Source organism: Camelus bactrianus, chromosome 30, assembly GCF_048773025.1.
Source record: "Camelus bactrianus isolate YW-2024 breed Bactrian camel chromosome 30, ASM4877302v1, whole genome shotgun sequence".
Taxonomy (NCBI): domain Eukaryota; kingdom Metazoa; phylum Chordata; class Mammalia; order Artiodactyla; family Camelidae; genus Camelus; species Camelus bactrianus.
This window is the reverse complement of record NC_133568.1, coordinates 5,841,140-5,861,199: the sequence shown is the minus strand read 5'-3', so window position 1 is coordinate 5,861,199 and position 20,060 is coordinate 5,841,140. Positions and strand designations below refer to the sequence as shown.

The 20,060-nt window shown below is 44.8% G+C and overlaps 1 protein-coding gene across 1 annotated transcript in view; it reads right to left on the bottom strand.

Annotated features, from left to right (window-relative positions):
• Window positions 1-2,858: 2,858 nt before the first annotated feature.
• Window positions 2,859-20,060, bottom strand: part of LOC105066969 (rho GTPase-activating protein 20-like) — a 63,284-nt gene continuing 46,082 nt past the window's right edge. The window contains exons 9-14 of the mRNA XM_074355214.1: window positions 13,858-14,033; window positions 12,327-12,488; window positions 10,648-10,757; window positions 7,819-8,008; window positions 6,533-6,647; window positions 2,859-5,363 (exon numbers count right to left, since the gene is read on the bottom strand). Of these exons, the coding sequence (XP_074211315.1) occupies window positions 3,517-5,363; window positions 6,533-6,647; window positions 7,819-8,008; window positions 10,648-10,757; window positions 12,327-12,488; window positions 13,858-14,033 (2,600 nt within the window). The 3' untranslated portion in view covers window positions 2,859-3,516. The remainder of the gene's footprint in view (window positions 5,364-6,532; window positions 6,648-7,818; window positions 8,009-10,647; window positions 10,758-12,326; window positions 12,489-13,857; window positions 14,034-20,060) is intronic.

The window sequence follows — 20,060 nt, the reverse complement described above, 5'->3', positions numbered from 1 at the left end:
GGGAATACACCGCGGTGCATGCCCCAGTGGAATAAACCAATGGGGACTGAACCGCGGTGAACGCCCCACTGGAATAAACCAATGGGATCTACAGCGCGGTGCATGCCCCAGTGGAGTAAACCAATGGGGTCTACACCGCGGTGCATGCCCCATTGGAATAAACCAATGGGGACTAAACCGCGGTGCATGTCCCAGTGGAATAAACCAATGGGGACTACACCGCGGTGCATGTCCCAGTGGAATAAACCAATGGGGACTACACCGCGGTGCATGCCCCAGTGGAATAAACCAAAGGGGACTACACCGCAGTGCATGCCCCAGTGGAATAAACCAATGGGGTGTACATCACGGTCATGCCCCAGTGGAATAAACCAATGGGGACTTATACCGCGGTGCATGCCCCAGTGGAATAAACCAATGGGGACTACACCGCGGTGCATGCCCCAGTGGAATAAACCAATGGGGGGTGTATACCGCAGTGCATGCCGCAGTGGAATAAACCAATGGAGAATACACCGCGGAGCATGCCCCAGTGGAATAAACCAATGGGGTGTACACCGCGGTGCATGCCCCAGTGGAATAAACCAATGGGGACTACACCGCGGTGCATGCCCCAGTGGAATAAACCAATGGGGACTACACCGCGGTGCATGCCCCAGTGGAATAAACCAATGCGGTCTACACCGCGGTGCATGCCCCAGTGGAGTAAACCAATGCGGTCTACACCGCGGTGCATGCCCCAGTGGAGTAAACCAATGCGGTCTACACCGCGGTGCATGCCCCAGTGGAGTAAACCAATGGGGAATACACCGCGGTGCATGTCCCAGTGGAATAAACCAATGGAGAATACACCGCGGTGCATGCCCCAGTGGAATAAACCAATGGGGACTACACCGCGGTGCATGCCCCAGTGGAATAAACCAATTGGGACTACACCGCGGTGCATGCCCCAGTGGAATAAACCAATGCGGTCTACACCGCGGTGCATGCCCCAGTGGAGTAAACCAATGGGGACTTACACCGCGGTGCATGCCCCAGTGGAATAAACCAATGGGGACTACACCGTGGTGCATGCCCCAGTGGAGTAAACCATTGCGGTCTACACCGCGGTGCATGCCCCAGTGGAGTAAACCAATGGGGAATACACCGTGGTGCTTGCCCCAGTGGAATGAACGAATGGGGTCTACTCCGCGGTGCATGCCCCAGTGGAATAAACCAATGGGGATTACACCGCGGTGCATGCCCCAGTGGAATAAACCAATGGGGACTACACCGTGGTGCATGCCCCAGTGGAATAAACCAATGGGCGGTGTATACCATGGTGCATGCCCCAGTGGAATAAACCAATGGGGACTATACAGCGGTGCATGCCCCAGTGGAGTAAACCAATGGGGACTACACCGCGGTGCATGCCCCAAGGAGTAAACCAATGGGGTCTACACCGCGGTGCATGCCCCAGTGGAGTAAACCAATGGGGACTACACCGCGGTGCATGCCCCAGTGGAGTAAACCAATGGGGTCTACACCACGGTGCATGCCCCAGTGGAGTAAACCAATGGGGACTACACCGCGGTGCTTGCCCGAGTGGAGTAAACCAATGGGGTCTACACCGCGGTGCACGCCCCAGAGGAGTAAACCAATGGGGAATACACCTCGGTGCACGCCCCAGAGGAGTAAACCAATGGGGAATACACCGCGGTGCATGCCCCAGTGGAATAAACCAATGGGGTCTACACCGCGGTGCATGCCCCAGTGGAATAAACCAATGGGTACTGCATCGCGGTGCATGCCCCAGTGGAGTAAACCAATGGGGACTACACCGCGGTGCATGCCCCAGTGGAAAAACCAATGGGGTCTACACCATGGTTCATGCCCCAGTGGAGTAAACCAATGGGGAATACACCTCGGTGCATTCCCCAGTGGAGTAAACCAATGGGGACTACACCGCGGTGCATGCCCCAGTGGAATAAACCAATGGGGACTACACCTCGGTGCATGCCCCAGTGGAATAAACCAATGGGGTCTACACCACGGTGCATGCCCCAGTGGAATAAACCTATGGGGACTGCACTGCGGTGCATGCCCCAGTAGAATAAACCAATGGGGTCTACACCGCGGTGCATGCCCCAGTGGAATAAACCAATGGGTTCTACATCGCGGTGCATGCCGCAGTGGAATAAACCAATGGGGTCTAAACCGTGGTGCATGCCGCAGTGGAATAAACCAATGGGGTCTACACCGCGGTGCATGCCCCAGTGGAATAGACCAGTGGGGTCTGCACAGCAGTGCATTCCCCAGTGGAATAAACCAATGGGGTGTACACTGCGGTGCATGCCCCAGTGGAATTAACCAATGGGGTATACCCCATGAATCATTTGGGAGAAAAAGATGTAAAAAGTTCTGTCGGTGAGAAAATCCAACGTCGAGGACTGTTTGAAAGAAGGCCCGACAGCGACTGTGGTGGCTCTTTTGTTTTGTGACTGTTTACAACCTGCCAGCCGTCAAAACTGCTCTCTTAGCTTTAAATGGCCATCGGAAAAGGGAGAATTTATCAGCAATTTTTTTTCTTACTGATTAATCCTATAGGCAAGGCTGCAGAAAAACATTTCAGCAATGTGGGGTCTTGCTTTGATCACCTGTTGGCAATGATGACCATGTAACAAAGGAATGACTGTTGTTGCAGACTCTTCCTGCTCACCCAGACAGCGAATGCCGTCAAGAGGGCACCTCCTAGGAGGGAAAAGTGAATTTCTGGAGAATGTTCCTGGCTCAGGCACCTCTAGAAAGAACACTGAAATGAACACCCATTTCCTTCTTTCTCCCCACAGCTGTGTCCGGGGCCTTGCAGAGCAGTGAAACACTAATGGAAAAAAGAATTGACCAACAAAAACTATGATGTCTTGGTACTCATGGCTCAAATCCCTTGAGTTTTTTCCACTCTAGCTGAAATGAGTCTGTGAGGGCATGTGATTGACTATGAGATGTCTCAGAACTGGCCACTCGCTTGGTTTCAGGGAAAAGTCTGATGTGATTTCCTTGATCATCTGACATGCTTTCCTTCTTAATGCTTTGATTGGTGGTATTTTTCTTGTTTACTTATTAAAAACATTTCATGTAATGTGGATGGTTTCTTTGCAGACTTCCCCCTCTGTCCATGGTTTTTATTCTTTGCTTTTGATATCCTTGCCTTCTTAATGTCATCTAAGGTATGTTTCCTCTAGAGAAGATGATTCTTCTTTAGCCCTCTGCTTGGATCTCTTAAAATGCATGATAGGATCAATCCATGCTCTAATAAGGAAAAGCCTCCCAAACAGTTAGGTGATAAAATCTTTTAGTCTCAACTTTTTGCCAAATAGTCTCAATAAAGAGGATTCTTTTGTTGTCCTAAGTATCAGCAGTGATAACCTTGATGCTACCTGTCTTGGTTATTCTATACACAGGTGTCATAGTAATTATTATCTTTATGTTATTAGCAGCCCGGTTTCTGTCCTTGCAGATATTAGATTCTGATTGTGGTTAAATGTCTTTGGTTACGTGCGTGTCCTCAGCATCAGAAACCACTGTTGGCCCTGAGTCTGGGCTGGACACGTCGTCCACTGTCAAAGAGCTGGGAGAGGATCCTTCTAGAGGCAGAGTACCAGAACACTGCTCATCCTTCTCTCCTTCCTCAGGGGACTTCATACAAAGCTCAAGTCCATCTTCCGCCAGGCTGGATGGAGAGCTACCGTCCTTCTCCAAGTCCTGGCTGGGGTAAGAACTACAGCACTGGGCTGTTTGCACGGCTCCAAGTCCTTCAGCTGCCCTTTGGGGAATGTGTGTCTGTCTCTCTTGCAGTGCGCTGGTTCCTGGAATGCCAGAAGCAAGTGGAGGTGGCTCTGTGGGTGCTTTTAGAGAACCTGTTTTATTGTCTTCTGGTCTTGGTGCCCTTGCCTTCTTTTTGAGGGACCAATTTTTCAAACTGGCTATACCATTTCTCAACCATGTGCTGGGGTGAAGACTTACAGAACGCATTTGTGAATGCCCCTCTAGGCTGTCCTTTTTTGTATGAGCCAGGTGGCTGCTGGCCTGCCCTGATGAGGGACTGGGAATTCCAGAAATGAGGCTGGAACTGCTAAAGTCAGAAGAAAGCTCTTCCTGTTTTCCTTGAGCTTGAAAAGTGCAATCTACTGGAGAGGATGTTTCAGTGGGTGTAAACACTGACTGTTCAGAAATCTGAGGAAAAGCGCTGTCTTGGGAGCTCACTGATGAGCCAGATGGGGACGTGTCTGGGGAGGACAAGCTGGAATAGCTACTCCTCGGGCAAATATTTAATCTTGGGGGGAAGACCTTCTCAGTGTTCTGGTTTGTGGCACCACTCTTGCCAACCTCGATCCCCATGACCAAGCTCTGATTGATAAGCTTTTGTCCCTCCATCTGCAAAGACTTGTGCCTCTTGAGATAATCCTCCTCTCCATGCAAGAGACTGGTGTCACAGCTTGCGTTGTGCTGCTGCTTTTTTGAATAAAGTCCCCTGAGATAGGTCAGTTTGCAGTGCTGGTCATCAGTGCTGGGCTCTGAGCAGCGCCGCTGCCCCCTTGAGCCCTTGAGGGGCTCTGCTGTGCATGGTGGGGAGTACCCAGCCGTGTCCGCAGTGAAGGGCTGGTTCCTGGGACAATCATGTGAGGACAGGCAGCTGTAAGAAATGGTCACTGGCTTGGATTTAGGAAAAAGCTTTACATGATTTCCTTCGCTATCACAAAAGATTTTCTTCTTATGATTTTTATCAGTGGTATTTTTCTTGACATCAGTACCTGTGACTAAACTCGTTTTAAAACCTGTCTTACCCTCTTCCTGGAGGGGTGGATTCTGACTCAGATGGTTCTCATCTTTTTTCAGGAGAATAGCATCACAGCTGGCCCTGCGTATCCTTTTCTGATAAAACGCCCTGAGAAAGGAAATCTTTGAACCCAGGTAGCCGATGCTGGGCTCTGAGCAGTGCCGCTGTTGCCTCGGGGTTTTTGGAGCATCTTCTGTAGCTGTGGACAGGTAGATGGGGGTGCTCGTGCCAGAGGGGGCACTGGCCTGGTCCTGCAGTGAGGCCTTTCTGTGCACTGCTGCCATGGCCACCGGCGCGGGCTCACCGGGCTGTTCCACGTGGATGTCTTCATCTTTAGGACGGTCTAAGTCAAAGTCACTCAAGGTTAAAACGCCTTCCACCTCAGGCTGCTCGAGGTCATAGTCAATGAGGGTTAACACGGAGTCCATGCTTCTGCTGCCTGGACCGAGTTTCTTTACTAAGTCACTGCACGGAGCATCGACTTCTTTGTTCAGCTCATTTTCCAGGCTGTCATAGGAGGAGTCATTCAACTGGAAGCAGGAGATATCTGCCAAAAAAATCAAACCGTGATTAACATTTGCACTTGCCTCAAATACACGCTGCCTTAAAAAAAAAAACAAAAAAACAACTAAACAACTATGATGTTTAGTTTAATTCTGTTTTCATGCAGATTTTTCAAATTCCTACTCCCAAGAAAGAAAGCATCTTTCACAATCTTTCTAGTTGTTAGTGCAGAAATTAAAAGTAAATTTTTGGGGTATACTAGATTTACCTCAGTCCCTGAAGAAATAGGCTTTCTTTAAGTAAGACTTCCTCAAAACAATGAACACATGTCATAATACCAAGAAATGGTAAAAAAAAAAAAAAAAAACGAATAAATTAATGCAGATATACCCAGGTTCTGAATAAGACCCTGTCTTTTATTAAATGGATTAGCTGGCAGGTATACCTAATTAATTCTGTTAGCCTCAGTGAAACCATTTACCAACCTTATCAATTTCCCTTTGACAAAGTTCTTTAATATCTATTACCTTGTTTATTCTTTACGGCAATAATACCAGTTAGATGTTATGGTTTCCCACAATTACAGGAGAAGATACTAATGTTATGGTGGCACAGAATAATTGTTCAAAGATAACCAAGAATTGGTGGTGCAGGCATTCATATTCTGGAAGGCTGAATGTCTTCAAGCCCCACACACCCTGCCCCGCCCCATGAAGCTAGCTGTTTTCTCAAGCGTTTTGCAGGGCGCTGGATTTCTGAGAGGTGTCAGGGACCTCGGAGAGGAAGATGAGGAGGAACCAGACCAGGCCTGCATCTGGGTCTCCTACTCCAGTTTCAACCACAGCAGTTCTGTAATATTGTAAGATGTTGTAACAATATGTTATAACAATATATTATATTGTAAGTCTGTTAATTGTTCTATTGTATATCCTTGTAAGGTTTATTTTAAAAAAAAGTTAAAATTCTGCCACTAACAACTTCTTGGAGTTTGGGAACCTTGTCTTATACACTTGGTAACCCGACCACAGTGTTAACACAGCCTGACCTACGAGCAAGCCTTGTAAGGAAGGGGCAGGAGCCCTCGGCCCCTGACCCAGGCGAGAGGCCCCTTCACCTGAGCTGCTCTGGGCTGCAGGGTAACCAGTGCCCTCGCTGACCTTCACATGTGTGTCTATTTCTCACGAACAGAAACAACCCCATTATTCACAATACCTGAGGCTTTCTCTTTCGTATCACATGTCACTGAAACTGCTTCCAGAAGGGAAGTGATTTCTTCTCCAAATATTCTACAGCAATTTTCAATCAGAAATTGTATAAGCAGAGAAACCTGTACAAAAAAGGAATAAAAATGAAGGGCTACTTTTCACATAGTGCACCTATAAATCACACTTCCTGTATGAATCCTGGTTCAAACCGAAAAAAAAAAAAAAAAAAGAATCCTGAGAAAAATTCAAAGTTCCTATCTCCTTGAAAACTAAACAGAACTGTTTCCCCTAAAAAAACACGATACTTTCAAGAGTAGTTTGAGTATAGAAATTGATTTTAACCAGTGGCTTAAAGTTATTATTTGTGGCCTTGGTTTAATGCTAACATTTTGATACTAATGGTCCTGTCTTTAAAATTAGGGTAATTTTAAGTATTCTCTGTACAGGGCATTTGGGATGAAGAAATATACTTTCTTATTAAAATTCATGAAGCATCATTAGATAAAGACTTATAAAATATGTTTCTTATGTAAAAGGCAGGTGTCATAAGTGTGGGAGGTGGGCATCCTCTGTGGATTTACTGTGAAGGAGAGAGACAGCTGGAGAGAAAAGCGTACATTTTGCCTGACCAGCCTCTTCCTATGCATTTCCCTCCCTGAGGAGCCAGAACTGGAGATGCTTGGAGAAGAGCTCACTGGAGAGCGCTGTGCCTCCACTGAGATAAACTGGAACATTTACATAGTCTTCTTGCCCCAATAGCTGAGGCAAAGGAACAGGCGGAACGTTGGGAGGAAGAGGAATCAGTACCCCGTCCCTGTACTAACCACTAGGTACTGCAGGAGTGTGATTTCAAGTAAGTACTGAGTGAGCGAGGTACCATCCCCACCTCCACTGTGTTAGGTGAGGAAACTGTGGATCAGTGTAACTAATTCTGCCCTAGATTGTACATCTGGCAAGTGCGGAGGGCTGAGATTTCCACCTGCACCTGTTCAATTTCAAAGTATTTTGTTTCTTTTTAAAATCTTATCATCTGCTCTTATTCCTCTGTGGTTTCAGTCAGTCATAGCTGTTTTGCCTCCTTAAAGGGAAAACAGAAGTAACCCAATTACTATCACTTTCTTTACTTAAGAAATCACCTTTCTGCAGTCTACCAGGAGAGGACAGAATAGTCGATGAACTCAGACTTATAAAAAGATGTACTTAAGAACATGTCTTTCAGAATTAATACCCCAAACTTTAGGTTCAAAACGGGGACTCAGTCCCCCAGGGCAGAAAAATGAAAAACTTTATTACCTTTTTTGTAAATTCACTTTCTAGTTCAGGGCTGGAGGAAGCAGGAGGCCAAAGGACACTTGGAGAGATGCACACTGCTAAGTTAAATGCATTCATCTGATTCGATGAGTTGTGCTGTTCAATCTTGTGCAATAACCCAAAAAGATGCTTTAGCAGAATAACGTTAGCTCTTGGGAGCTGGTCTAATAGCCTAAAGACAGACAAAAGTGCTCTTTAAGCAAGACATTTTGTGGAAAACTTGTAGACAGGGCAACCTTTCTTCACTTTTCATGGGGAATCACGCAGACAGAAACACAGTTCAGATATGCAGGAGTGTCAGCTTATACGGTACGTGCGGAGCGAGGACTGTCTTATAGAGGGGAGAGAGTAAGACTCAGGGGGGTTATTCATTTATTTTGTATATTCTGTCTCTGGATTAGAACCTTTCAAGCCTCAGCCACAAAGACTCCCAGTTCCATCCTGAGAGCTTACACTCTGCTCCACCAGCTTCTAAGGTCAGTTCTGTCCCATGTCTCTTTATCTCAGTGGCACCACTTTCACACGTCAGTCAAGCTTATAACAGTATATTTCCTACTGTTCCGATTTTGTACTTGATAAGGGATTTTTAAATTATCCTTCACCATCATTTACTACCATCCAGAATACATATATATATATACACACATATATTCATGGTTGTTGCTTTTTTCCAACAAGAATCTGCAACTGAGACAGGAGGGAAGGGGGCAGGACACAGCCATTAAAGGAATGACACAGCAGTTAGCACCAAGGTGGAGGAAAAGTCAACTTCCGATGGACCTTGAGGACCAGGATGGAAGGGGATCTGACCTCCAGCGGACCCTGAGCTCCCTCACACACACTGTAATGTACTAGCACCACGAACGGCACACCCACAGGTGCCATGACAGCTCCAAGGCTGACCGTGAAAGTCAAGGAGAGGGTGGTGGCCCAATTCCTGGGGATCCCCGCCCCCTTTCTCAAAGCAGTTGGAGTAATCCTCTCACTTGTTAGCGTATAAAAACTCGCAACACCGCGCCTCGTGGCCTCCTTGCTCCCTCACCTTCCGAGATGCCCGGCACTCTGTCTATGGACTGTGTGTCTGCTTCTTCTTTAAACAAAGCACCCAACCTGCTCCCCTCTGCCCTTCTCCTGCGTTCTGAGATGGCCTGCACTCTGTCTACAGAGTGTACATCTCTCTAAACAAATCTACTTTTACTCAACTAGGGCTCGCTCTTGAATTCTTTCCTGCGTGAAGCCAACGACCCTCACTTGGCAGGGTGCATCCCAGGGACTCAAGTGAGACCTGGGACACAGCCCTCCTCTCGTGCCCCGTTTTCCTGTATCACAACCTGGGGAAGAAAATCAGGTAATCTGACTCTTGTTGCAGAGAGGTGCTTCTTCAGCACCACAGACTGACAATGAGTGTGGTTTTCTAGGGACAAATTATGACAGATTACAACGGGCCAAAAGATTACTGAATGTATTCAGTGGAAAGTAAGGCCTTGCCTAGCGTGCTCTTTTGGGGTGTCAGATTCTGTGGGGGCCCTGAGCCTTTGAGTTATTTTACACCTCTGTAAACTGTAGCACATTGACAGCAACACACATAATACTTGTCCATAGACCTGAAAATTCTCTCTGGTGAAGAGACACGTGATTTATTTGCACTGCCTCATGTCCCAGCAGAAAAAGCCAGTTTTTTTTATATATTTATAAATTCATTTCAGCATTTCTGATTCAACTATTATAACTTGTGGTAGTTAACCGTCTTCTCTGAACCGGCGGCAGTAACGTCTTAGTAGTTCTCTTTATTAATTCATGTTTTAAATAAAATTTCTTTCATGTGTGTATATTTATATGAAAGCCATAATTTTGACCTTTTAAAAATCATCCTTTAATAGCTCTAGAATATAAAGTTTTAGACAGTGAGCAACAACATACAGAATCTCAGGTTCCCTGTCTCTGAACAGTTCCCAACAAGCTGTCATGAAAGCAGAGACAGCATTTTGTACATGGCTCTGAGTCTGGTGTCTTCAACACTTACACCATCAGTAGCTGTGTGTAGATAATGATTTACATTTGAAAGTTGCTCAAGATAACACTGCACTAAACAAGCATTTGCAAATAAATGATACTGGGATTCTTGGGTTTCACAGAAACGCAAGTATTGCTTTTCATTAATGGACACTTCTTTCCTATTCTCTTATGATGTGGGAAATACTCAGGAATGGGGGTGCTGGGTTCTGCTCGCAACTTCCCTTTCCATGAGGACAGACCATGCATTCTCTGTGATCAGGCTGAGGCTTTGCAACTCCCTTTTCCCTTGACACTTTCAATGAGTTGACTGTCTCTCTGGACTGTCCTCACGTCCCCTTCTCCACATACCCCTGTCACGGCACTGACTGCACCACACTGGAATTCTGGGTTTTATCTGTCTATTTCTACTAGACTGTGAGTTCCTTGAGGGGAAGGAATTTTCTCTGTATGAATTCAGCTGCTAAATGAAGTGTATAAGGAATCATCTGGTTAGTTAAATATTTACCAAAATTAAGGTCATAAATTGTAGATTGTGTCTACAGTATTAGCTATTAGTCTAATGGGTTTCAGTGCCTATCAGATTAGAATATACAGAAGGTGTACAATGGTCAAGTATTCCATATTGATAAGATTAGGAAAAAAACCAATAATAACAACAGCTGCTAGCATAAATCTATTTTTAAACTGGCCCCTATGGATATGACTTTGACAGTTATTATTACATTAACAGACAAGCTTATAAAATATAAGTTTTTTTAAAGTATTTTTGAGAAATGACCAAATTGGAATAATTACCTTTGAACTGCATTTATTTTCTCCTCATCATTTCCTTCGTCCATTACACAGACCCAATGATCATAGAGATCTGATGAAAACACGCTTCCAGGAATATGTCGTAGAAAATCCTTACATAGAGGGAAAATTTTTTTTAAATTGTTATTCTACTAATTTGTATTGGAGAAATTAGAAAGAAGGCACTTTATTGGAAAATTCAGTCCTCCCTTCTTTGGAACACACAGAGCTCTGTGCCAGCCCTCCAATGATGTGCATACACAGAAAAATATGCTTTGAATTTTTTCCTAACAAAAAACCAGAGGGAAATTGGGGTCTAGACTACAGTGGGAAAGATAAAGGACAACCTGTTTGGACTGAAACCTCCTGTTTGCATACATCTTAGCAAACTAGTGTAACATGGCAGAGTCTGGCAAACCATCCTAATCTTTTTTTTTTTCTCTCTCTCTCTCTCAAATCACTAGTTAAAAGAAATGCATGAAGGTATCTGTGAGATTCACAATGTGGTAGTCAGTCATCCAGTCATTCTACACATATTTACTCATCTTTGCCAGGCACTGTTTGAGGTGCCAGGAACAGGGTAGTAAATAAAACAAAGTCCCTGGTAATTTAGAACTTTAGATTCCAGCAGCATTGGTGACTAATTCCATCCAGAGGTGTCTGGAGTTTCTCCCTGTATTCTTCATAGGAGGGGAGAAGGCATTCCAGGCTATGGCTGGGCTCTGGGAGCCTGGGGCAGCACCCTCATCCCTAATGTATATTAAATAACATGTCCCTGGTACATTATCCTTCCCGGCCTTTGAGACTCCTGCTGAGAGCACTTGTGGGGCCGGGTGTGGTGAAACCAGACTATGACACAAGTAGGATCTGACCAAGGGAATTTGTTGTTTGACATTTGTTTATAAAAAAGCTTAAAAGTAAACACACTTTGGTCCTGGTCCTATGTTCCTTTCCTTTCTAGGCCAGCACTCTCTGTTGCTTTTGGCACGGTCCTAACAAGCCAAGCTTGCGAAGTCTGATCTCCACCTTAGGAAACTTCAGGCAGAGAAAACCCAATTCCATGTCTAAGCACTGGACCCATGGCTGACCACCCTCTTGCAAGTTCCTGCTTACAACATGGAGACAGGTGTGCAATGGAGTAATTTTAATTCTTGCTGGAAAATCAAATAGCAGGCTTACATATGTGCTTTACCAAAGGCGACACACAACTTGTGACGTACATGTCGTGTTTCTGTGACTACATGGAAGCCTTGGGCCTCGGTGCTGCAGTCAGCTGATGAGGTGAGCATGTCTCCCACGAGCCTACGAGCTCCTTCAGGGCAGGACCAGACCAGACCCTTGCCTTTCACTGCGTACACTCAACGCCAAGCACAGTTGCAGTCATAGCAGGGGGTCATTACTGAAATGTCGCTGTATGTGCTATGGCCAAATATTAGTGAGGGACAAGGGAAGGCCAGCTAACTATAGCTGAGGCTCTAAAATAATTTAAAAGTAAACCTATTTGCCATAGACATCTTTGCCACAAGTATTTCTGCTACAAATACTTTTACCACGTAGCTAATTGGCTGTGAGACTCTAAGTATGATGGTTCTTCACAGATGGGGATAGCGTTATAATGAGGGAGACCAGCTGTCTCCCCCCAGAGCTCCACTACTGGGGGGACAAAGGGTGTGCGTTCCCACCTTTAAGACAGAGGCTATCACGAAAGCCGATTCACAGTCTAGCTGTACTTCAACTCCGGAATTCAGTTTCTCTCTCAGCTCTCTGCAGGATTTCATGTTGGCCGACTGTCTGAAGATCCCTTTTGTGAGGGGTCCTTTCTGATTAAGGAAAAAAAGCATATCCTATGGGGAAGCAAAGGAAACAAAAATCAAAATGGCACTTGAGGCAGAAGGAGCCGGAGAACACACCGCTGCCCTCCCCGGCTGCCAGGGGCCGGGGCGGCCCAGCGGGAGGCACTGAAGGGCTGGGGCTGGATGGGCTGCCAGTGGATTAAAGCCACTTTGTATGTGTGTGTGTCTCTAAATCTACTTTCTCCCATTTGTTCTTGCTACATTTCAACACTTGCTTTCATGCGACTGTCATTTTTCAGCGATCCAGTAGTCACTTCAAGGTACCTGTTACCTCGTCTCTCTCCTGTCTCACTATTCTTTGCCCACTGTTCTCTAACATGAAATCTTGTCCCCAGACATGGAAATGTTCTTGCCAAACTCATCCTCCACTTGCTTGTCTTGCTTTTCATATGACTTTACACTTCATCCTACTTCCTGTGTTGCCTTCTTTTAAAATCAGCCTCCAAAATCATCGCCTCCAGGAAGCTTTCTCTGTCCCATTCTATTCCAATCAGTCTTTCATTTTGCTTCCTTTCCAGCTGCGTGTCCTACGCTTGCCGAGGAGGAAGAGAGTGGGTGCCGGAGACATGCAACCCACAGGACCTGAGACCTAGTTATGGCTCAGACTTGCTGTGTGTGACTTTCAGTAAACTTGAGGGGTTTTTGGGGGGAGTGGGGCTTTAATTTGTGAAGTAGGAATGATGGAGATGGTGATGGTGACGGTGACGATGGTGATAACTACCTTCTAACTCTGTTGTGAAGGACCAGCGATGAAGTGGCTAGAATGTGTCTGGTACTCACAGCCCCACAGCAGAGCATGAAGTGCCAGGCATCTGGGACGGTGCCTGGAGGGTACCAGACACTCAATAACTGCTGCTTGACAGGGTTCATTTACTACCTTCACTGAAGACCATGCACACTCAGTGGCTTTCACCTGATCTGTTCTACATACAAAAGGTAACTAAATGCCAGAGGATGTATCTGCATGCCTAAACGCTTAGAACACTAATAAGAAGTATGAGGTTTAGTCCCTGCTGCTAAGGTGACTGAAAGAGTCATGTTCTGAACAACACAGGGTTCAAGAAAGGATGTGAGAGGAACGTGCAGATAAAGTGCGCTCTCCGTCCATGGAGCAGACAGACTCTAGTTGATCTGAGCAGGTTCGCGCTGCTCCTTCCTGCCACCAGCAGACGAGACCATCCCTCCCCATCACATCTGCCTTATTATGCTGCAATAGTTTAGTCAAGATTTGTATTCTTTGAAGTAATAATAAAGGTTCTCAGCCAAAGCCATGAGTGTCCACAATTTTTCCATTTGGGGTAGAGTTTCCCTCCAGAGCTCTCCTTTCCTGTTAAGTGTTACAGACCAAAACGAGACTTACCAAGAGAGGTTTGGGTAGATTGTCGTTCTCACAGATATCTGGCAAAGACACTCCAAAGAGTTGTCCCGGCTTTGGAGACGTTGGTGACATGGGCTGGTTGTCCAGGTGGGTGCTCGAGCCCCGCCAGAAGGCCCAGTTAATGACAGATCTTCTTTTAAATGTCTTCTGACCTGAATCTAAGGAAGAAGTGAGATTATTAGTAAACCTAATTTAATTCATGTAATCTTATTTCTATAGTTTCCATTTTATAGTATGCTCAGCATTTTATAAGGTAAGGAAACATTAAACGCTTGGGTTATTCTCCCCCCCATTTTGGGGACGTCACTGGTCTATGTACTTGAATTCTGGAACCAAATTTTCAAAGGTCAAAGAAGGGCTCCCCCTTTACTGAACTTACAGCACAAAGCATTTCATACCAACACACAGGCCATTTTAAAGAGGAAACTAAGTGAACAAAAAAGCTGAAGATCAAATTAGACCACAACTCAATAATGAGAAAAAGAAAGGAAGAAGGAGGAGGAAAAGGAGAGAGAAGGAGAGGGGGGAGGGGAGAAGGACGAGGAGGAGGAGGAGGAAAAGAAGAGGAAGAAGACAAGGGGGAAGGGGAGGAGGCATCGCTATGAAGGTGCTCTCTGAGAACAAGAGCTCTCTGCTGCCTGATGCCCCACTCTGCTGTCGAGCACAGAGGCAGGAAGCTAATGCTCTGCATTCCCCCCTTTTCTCTCCAACTGAAGACTTTTCATGTATCTTTTTGGTTCCTGACTTTAAAAAGTATGTTCAAGGCAGCATGGATGGATGAAAACATGAGTGAGACTCGCCCTTGCCATGGTAAAGTTTATAATCTTATGGGGGGACAAGATTGGTGATGGGTGGTGGGGGGACAGCAAGTATATTAATAAATAAAATGTCCTAAGGGAGGAACAAGGCACCAGAGGCATTCAGAAGAACCATGAAGCACATCAGTCTCCCCTTTGGGAGAGAGGGAGCGGTCCTGCAGGCACCTGCATTGGATGTGAATTTTGAATCAACACGATTTCAACAGATAGAAGATCCAGCATCATCCCTCATGTCTAGTAAGTACTCAATAAATCATTCTCGAACAGTAACTGAACTGAGCAGACATATAGGTGAAAAAAGACAGCAGGAACAAAACAGGCAGGAGAAAGGTCAGCAGTGAATCACGGTTTTGTGAGATCATAGTTCTAAAACAGTTCTGATGTCATCTGCATCTAATTTTAAGACAAAAATGGATGAATCTGCACAGGATCTGATACCTAAAAAGACAGCTCTTTAGGGTCCTTTTTGATCTTTCTGCCACCTACACCTCCTGGCCTAAACAAATACACACAGGTAACAGCTATAAACTCCAGACAACACTTAAATATGTAAGAGCCGACCTGGAGACACTAAAGAGTGACCAAAGGAAGGCACAGAGTGAAGGCAACAGTTTGACACCTGGAAGAAGGGAATGGCATGGCGCTGGGTGAGGTTCCCATTTTTACAGCTTCTTCCATGAGCACAGGACCCAGGGTGGCAGGGGTGACTAAAGTTTGGAGAGAGACCTGTCCTCTTGTTGGTTTGAAAAAACTGTAGAGAATGGAGTTGGAGATGACCACAGCAGCTGGATGGTGAAGGGGGAACCCCAGGAAGGAGCAGACTAGTGGGAGCCCCAACCCAACTAATGGGCATGAATTCTGCCCAAGCCTCTGGCTGACCCCCGAAGCCTGCGCTGCGTGGGGCAGATGCAAAACAGCTCTTGAGGCGAACGGGCCCCCAGGTGGCACCCACATAGAGTCTGACTACATTTTTCACCAGGGACAGTGCATGAAACTGGTCATCACGCTCTGGCTGTGAGGCCCTGACACCCAACCATGCTGCCAAAGATGGTGCTTTACCCCTCAGCTCTCTCTGACCATGGGGCATGAAGGGGACGATGTTGGGGGGGCACCGAGGAGACAATTCCGGGGGGGGACACCAAAGGAGACTATTCCGGGGGGTGGGGTGGGGCACCGAGGAGATGATTCCTGGGGTGGAGGGACACAAAGGGGACTATCTCGTGGGGCAGGGCACCAAGGAGACGATTCCTGGGGGGCGGTGGGGCACGGTCGGCAGTGCCCAGTGCTCATTTCAAGCAAGTGTTTCATACTGTTTATTTCCTCAGCATAACCAACATAAACCAAATACTAAAAAAGCCACGTCATGGGAAGATAATCAAATAGGAAACATTTTACTGAACAGCATCTAGACCATCATCCACCCCTGGCTTCCTCAGGATACAGGAAGTGCATCATAAATGCTCATACACCCAGGTGTAGAGGTCTTTGTTTCAGGAGTCAGGAGCCCAGCTAGACTCCCGCTTCAGATATTTGTGCAAGTTACTTATCCTGCTTTTCACTTTAAAACGAGAACACCGCCCATAGCTCACAGCCTCACTGAGAGAATTAAGTAGGATAATGTTTGAAAAGCATTACTTTGCCCAGGGCATAGGTCCATAGCAGCCTCGAACAGAGCTGCCAAGACACCAATCTCCTCCCCAGAAAGAGGACCTCCTCCCCACATCCATTCTCCACTTGTTTAACAGCCTTCGGGAAGTGTGCGGACAGGAAGGAATCCCAGACTCTGCTTAACTAAAGAACTTTCTTCCTGTCCTGACATTCCCAACTCGTACCATCTTAAAGAACAGGAAAGGAAACTGAACCCATTCTTAAATCCAGGAGGGGTCTCCTGTGTGCCAGCAAAGCCAATCTGTGCAAATGTTTGTTGAGTATATATGTTGACATATGATGAGTAGTTGTACTCAGTCTAGTTTCCTCACATTTAATCTGGTTTCATTATTTCTAAACTATCAGATTTATTTGATTTTTTTTTTTTTAGCTTTCATACACTTCTTAGGAAGAATGCTCTATCATAAAGTTATATACCCAGCTATCCTATGCGTGCAGACAGAGGATAAAGCAGAAACTGAGTCCTGAACTTTATTACAAATACTTTCAGCTGCAGCCATGTCTTTTACAACGTACAACATTCAATTTCAGAGCTCACGTTCCCTCTGGGATTGAGAGAAAAGAATCTCACTAAAGTTTACTTTCTTGTAGAACTTTAATGCACAGCTCTTACTTTCCAAATGTCAAAGACTGATGAAAAGACATGCAATTGCTATAAAAACTGTAAGGGAGATGTAAATGCAGGGCTGGTGGAGTTCAGGAAGGCCTAGCGGCCCAGAGAGCCCTGACAAGGTCCAAGCCAGCGTTTCTCCACGCTTCAATTAGGGAGCTGAATATTAAAAAGTATAATTCTCAGAAGTTTGTCCTCATAGATTGTTAAAGAATAATCACAACAAAAAACCCTTTAATGAGAGATTTTAGCAAGATGGTGACATAGGAAGACCCTGAACTCACCTCCTCCCATGCATACACCGTATCTACAGCTACCTATGCGACAGTTTTCTCTGGAAAAAAACCTAAAAACTGGCAGAGAGACTGTCACATTGGGAAAATGAGAGGGAAGTGGCTAGAAAAGGCTGAGACAATCTCACCATAAACCCCACCCCTAGTGCAACAACCCACAGTTGGGAGGGAACTTAAAATCTCCTCAAAACCCGGACCTTCTCCAGAAGGAGTGAAAGGTTTGTACCCCAAATTTTAAGGTCTGGCACCTGTGAGACAAACCCCTAAAACATCTCACTTTGAAGGCCAAGAGAGCTCATGCCCAGGAGACCTGTGGGCCGTGGCGGACTGGGGAACAGTTCTTAAAGCACTCGTGTGCACACTACCCACCCCAGGGCTCAGAGCAGAAGCAATTCTTTCCAAATCACTGACTTCATGTTAAAGAGACTCATTTCCTAATTTTAAGGCACTGGTCTGAGGGGCAGGGCCGCTGGGATACCCCCCGGAATATACAACGGGGAAAGGACAGTCTCTTCAAAAGTGATGTGGGTTCATTTCTGGGCTCTCTATTCTGTTCCACTGATCCAGATGTCTGTTTGTGTGCCAATACCATGCTGTTTCAATTACTGTAGCTCTGTAGTGTTGTCTGAAGCCTGGGAGGGTTATTCATCCAGCCTCCTTCTTTTTCTTTAGTAATGCTTTGGCAATTCTAGGTCTTTTGTGATTCCATATAAATTTTATTATGATTTGTTCTAGTGGAAAAATTGGAGAGCAGTAAGTGAAAAATGAAACTGGACCACACCATACACAAAAATTAATTCAAAATGGATCAGACGTGAATATAAGACCTGAAATCATAAAACTCCTAGAAGGAAACATGGGGGTAAATTACTTGACACTGGTCTTAGCAATGATTTTTTTTTTTTTGCATTTGACACCAAAAATGAAAAACAACAAAAGAAAAAATGAAGGAGTACATCAAACTAAAAAGCTTCTGCACAGCAAAGAAACCCATGAACAAAATGAAAAATCAACCTACTTCAATAAGGTGATGGGAGAAAGTATTTGCAAATCACATATCTGATGAGGGGTTAACATCTAAAATATATAAAGAACTCATATAACTCAACAGCAAAAAAACAAACAACCCTATTAAAAATAGGCAGAGGATTTGAAGAGACTTTTTCCAAAAAACATATAAAGTTGGCAACCAGGCACGTGAAAAGATGCTCAACATCACTAATTCTCAGGGAAATGCAAATCAAAACCACAATGAGATAGAAACTCACACCTGTGAGAATGGCTATTATCAACAGGACACAAATGACAAGTGTTGGTGAGGATGTGGAGAAACGGGACCCTCACGCACTATTGGTGGGAATGCAACTTGGGGCAGACGCTATGGGAAACAGCATGGGGGTTTCTCCAAAAAGTAAAAATAGTACAACCATATGACACAGCAATTCCACTGCTGGGTATTTATCTAAAGGAAACAAAAACACTACTTTGACATTTAATGACATTTAGTGAACAAGTAATGTCAAGCTACTTTCACACTTTTCTTGCCGTCTAAAGTCAAAACAAGAAGCAAGATCTCCATTCTCATAAAAAAATTGTAGCGGATATATTTTCTGAGCTCAAACTACATGTCTAGCAGTATTTACCTACCTCAATGTAAGTGCAAAGGATACTTCTATATTTGAAAATCCTTTAACTGTGCAATTGACCTGTGCAAAGGGGAATTTCATGTTTCAAAAGCCTTTCACTTCTACCTAACTTTCAATTGGAAGTGATTAATCTGCAATGAAATGACACGCCAAAAGGCAAATATCAAAAGAAGGATCTAACAAAATTCTACAAATGTCTCTGAAGAGAGAAATATGCTCAATTAAAATTGTACGCTTGTAGCGTGGTATGTCAGTATTTGGCAGCACCTACTTGTGTGAAAAGGTATTTTCAAAGATGATGAAATACACAAAACCTCACTACAGATCAGAACACTTTCCATCCAATGGTGATAATTGGAATACTAACTTTGCACTTCAATTAAGCCAAATGTTATTCCCCCAAAACAATCCTATTCCTCTCATTAGCAGATCTGTACTACACAAAATTGTACTCTATTACTACATATCAAATGTCATCGATAAAAAATTTGTGAAAATTTGTTTTTCCTCTTGTTATTTAAGTACCTGTGTAATAATGTCAATTCTGTCTCTTGATCTGCAAATTTTACTACCTGGCCCTTTACAGAAAAAGTCTATTGAGCCCTGGTCTAAGTCAGTGGTTTCCAAAGCAGCTGTTCATCAAAATCTTGCATATTAAAAAAATACAAAACTGGTTCACTTGTTAAATTTTTAGTTTCACATGTAGGTTGCCACCATGGGTCTGTAGTCACTCCATTCCCTTAGTGTGAATCATCCTACAGCTGCAACCAATATCATCCTACTTCCAGCAGAGAGAAGCAGAGGACTAACACACAGAGGATGCCTACAGTCTAATTAAGCAAGCTGTTGACAAAGTTGGGTAAAACTCTTAGGATTCTTGACCCCTGATTGTTTTGGTCAAGTCAGTTAAAATAAATTTATTTTACTGACAAGGGACCCAGAGATATCATTTTGAACAACATGGGTATAAAGATAGAAGAGTAAAACACCATTTTCCTCAGCTTAGTTATAAAGGTGACATTCCCTTTGTGTCTTCAATGAGTACCAGCAACAGACCTGTCAATAAAATAATTCATTCAACAAATATTTATTGAGTTCAATTTATATATGCAGACACTGTTTCAGGTGCTGAAAACATAGCAGTGAACAA